Source organism: Orycteropus afer, unplaced genomic scaffold (assembly GCF_000298275.1).
Source record: "Orycteropus afer afer isolate SDZICR_OR568_19922 unplaced genomic scaffold, OryAfe1.0 scaffold00079, whole genome shotgun sequence".
Taxonomy (NCBI): Eukaryota; Metazoa; Chordata; class Mammalia; order Tubulidentata; family Orycteropodidae; genus Orycteropus; species Orycteropus afer.
The window spans coordinates 8,967,233-8,968,365 of NW_006921666.1; the positions used below are offsets into that span (position 1 = coordinate 8,967,233).

Genomic DNA, 1,133 nt, shown 5'->3' on the forward strand with positions numbered 1-1,133 from the left:
TCCACCGCGAAGGGCGTCTGCACCTCCGGCTTCACCAGCTGCAGCAAGGACTTCTCGGGCTCTGGGGCTCAGAGGAGGCCCATGGGTCCGAGGCCCGCGAAGCCGCCGCCTAGCGAACCAGGTCCTGCTCGGCGCTGCTGTCCGCGCGGTAGCGCGCATGGGCCCAGAAGAGTGCGCCGTTCTCATCGTGCAGGGAAGAGCTTGACCAGCTTGATCAGCTGCCCCGGTGCCAGCCCGCGCACCGGCTTGTCCCAGCCGCAGCGGCCCGCGGGCTCAGAGATCAGAGTTGTGGAGGTCTGGGCCGGGGTACAAGAGACTAGGCCGCCGGCCCCCAGCTGTGGAGGCCTTGGCAGCCAAACTCTCCGAGAGCCATAGGCAGATCCAGGACGCTCTCAGGATAGCTGGGGCTGACGCTGTCATGTTTGGTTGTGGACAAAGTTACAATAGGTTAAAGATCTTCTAATGGCGAGCTCCCTATCTGCAGGCTAAGGACCTTAAACCCTGGCGGCAAAGCAGCCTGCTCAGCTGAGATGGGAAGGCCAGATGCCTGCCAGTCGGGGATGTACCCTTGAAAGCAGAAAGCACAAGGGAAAACAGACACCCATGAACTTGCCAAAAACCTCCGGTATTACAAATCTCTCCGTCTAGAACGAATTTCCTAGATCTGCCTCTCTGTACTGTGAGCCCTGAAGTGGGCAAAGGTAGAGCAGTTTCCTAAGGAAACTGCCATCTAGCAAAGCCTACAGTTAACAAAATCTTTTTTCATTCTTTCCTTGTGTGTGTGTGTGTGTGTGAGAGAGAGAGAGAGAGAGAGAGAGAGATTTGGGTGAAAGTTTACAGAGAAAATTCATTTTCCATACAGTAGTTCATACACATTTTGTTTCATGACATTGACTGCAATTCCCCACAATGTAACAGCTCTCCTCCCACTTCCTCCCTGTAGTTACCTCTTCTCCCATGTTCTTCTTTCCTATGCATTCCTGCCCCCTGAGCTATCTCCCTGTACAAATACTGCCTTTCTGTTCTCCCAGGATTGATCATTCTAAGGAGTGTATCTGCCTGGTGTAAATGTTCACACTATATGCCTATTGTTTGGCTTGAAGTCATGGGAGTGAATTCAATTCCAGACCTGA

General features: G+C 53.3%; 1 protein-coding gene across 1 annotated transcript in view; it reads right to left on the reverse strand.

Moving 5' to 3' along the window:
• LOC103197489 (peroxisomal succinyl-coenzyme A thioesterase-like) overlaps nt 1–420 on the reverse strand; it is a 24,974-nt gene extending 24,554 nt beyond the window's left edge. Inside the window, 2 exon segments of the mRNA XM_007941386.2 lie at nt 299–356; nt 358–420. Coding sequence (XP_007939577.2) covers nt 299–356; nt 358–420 — 121 coding nt within the window.
• Between the last annotated feature and the right edge of the window lie 713 nt (nt 421–1,133).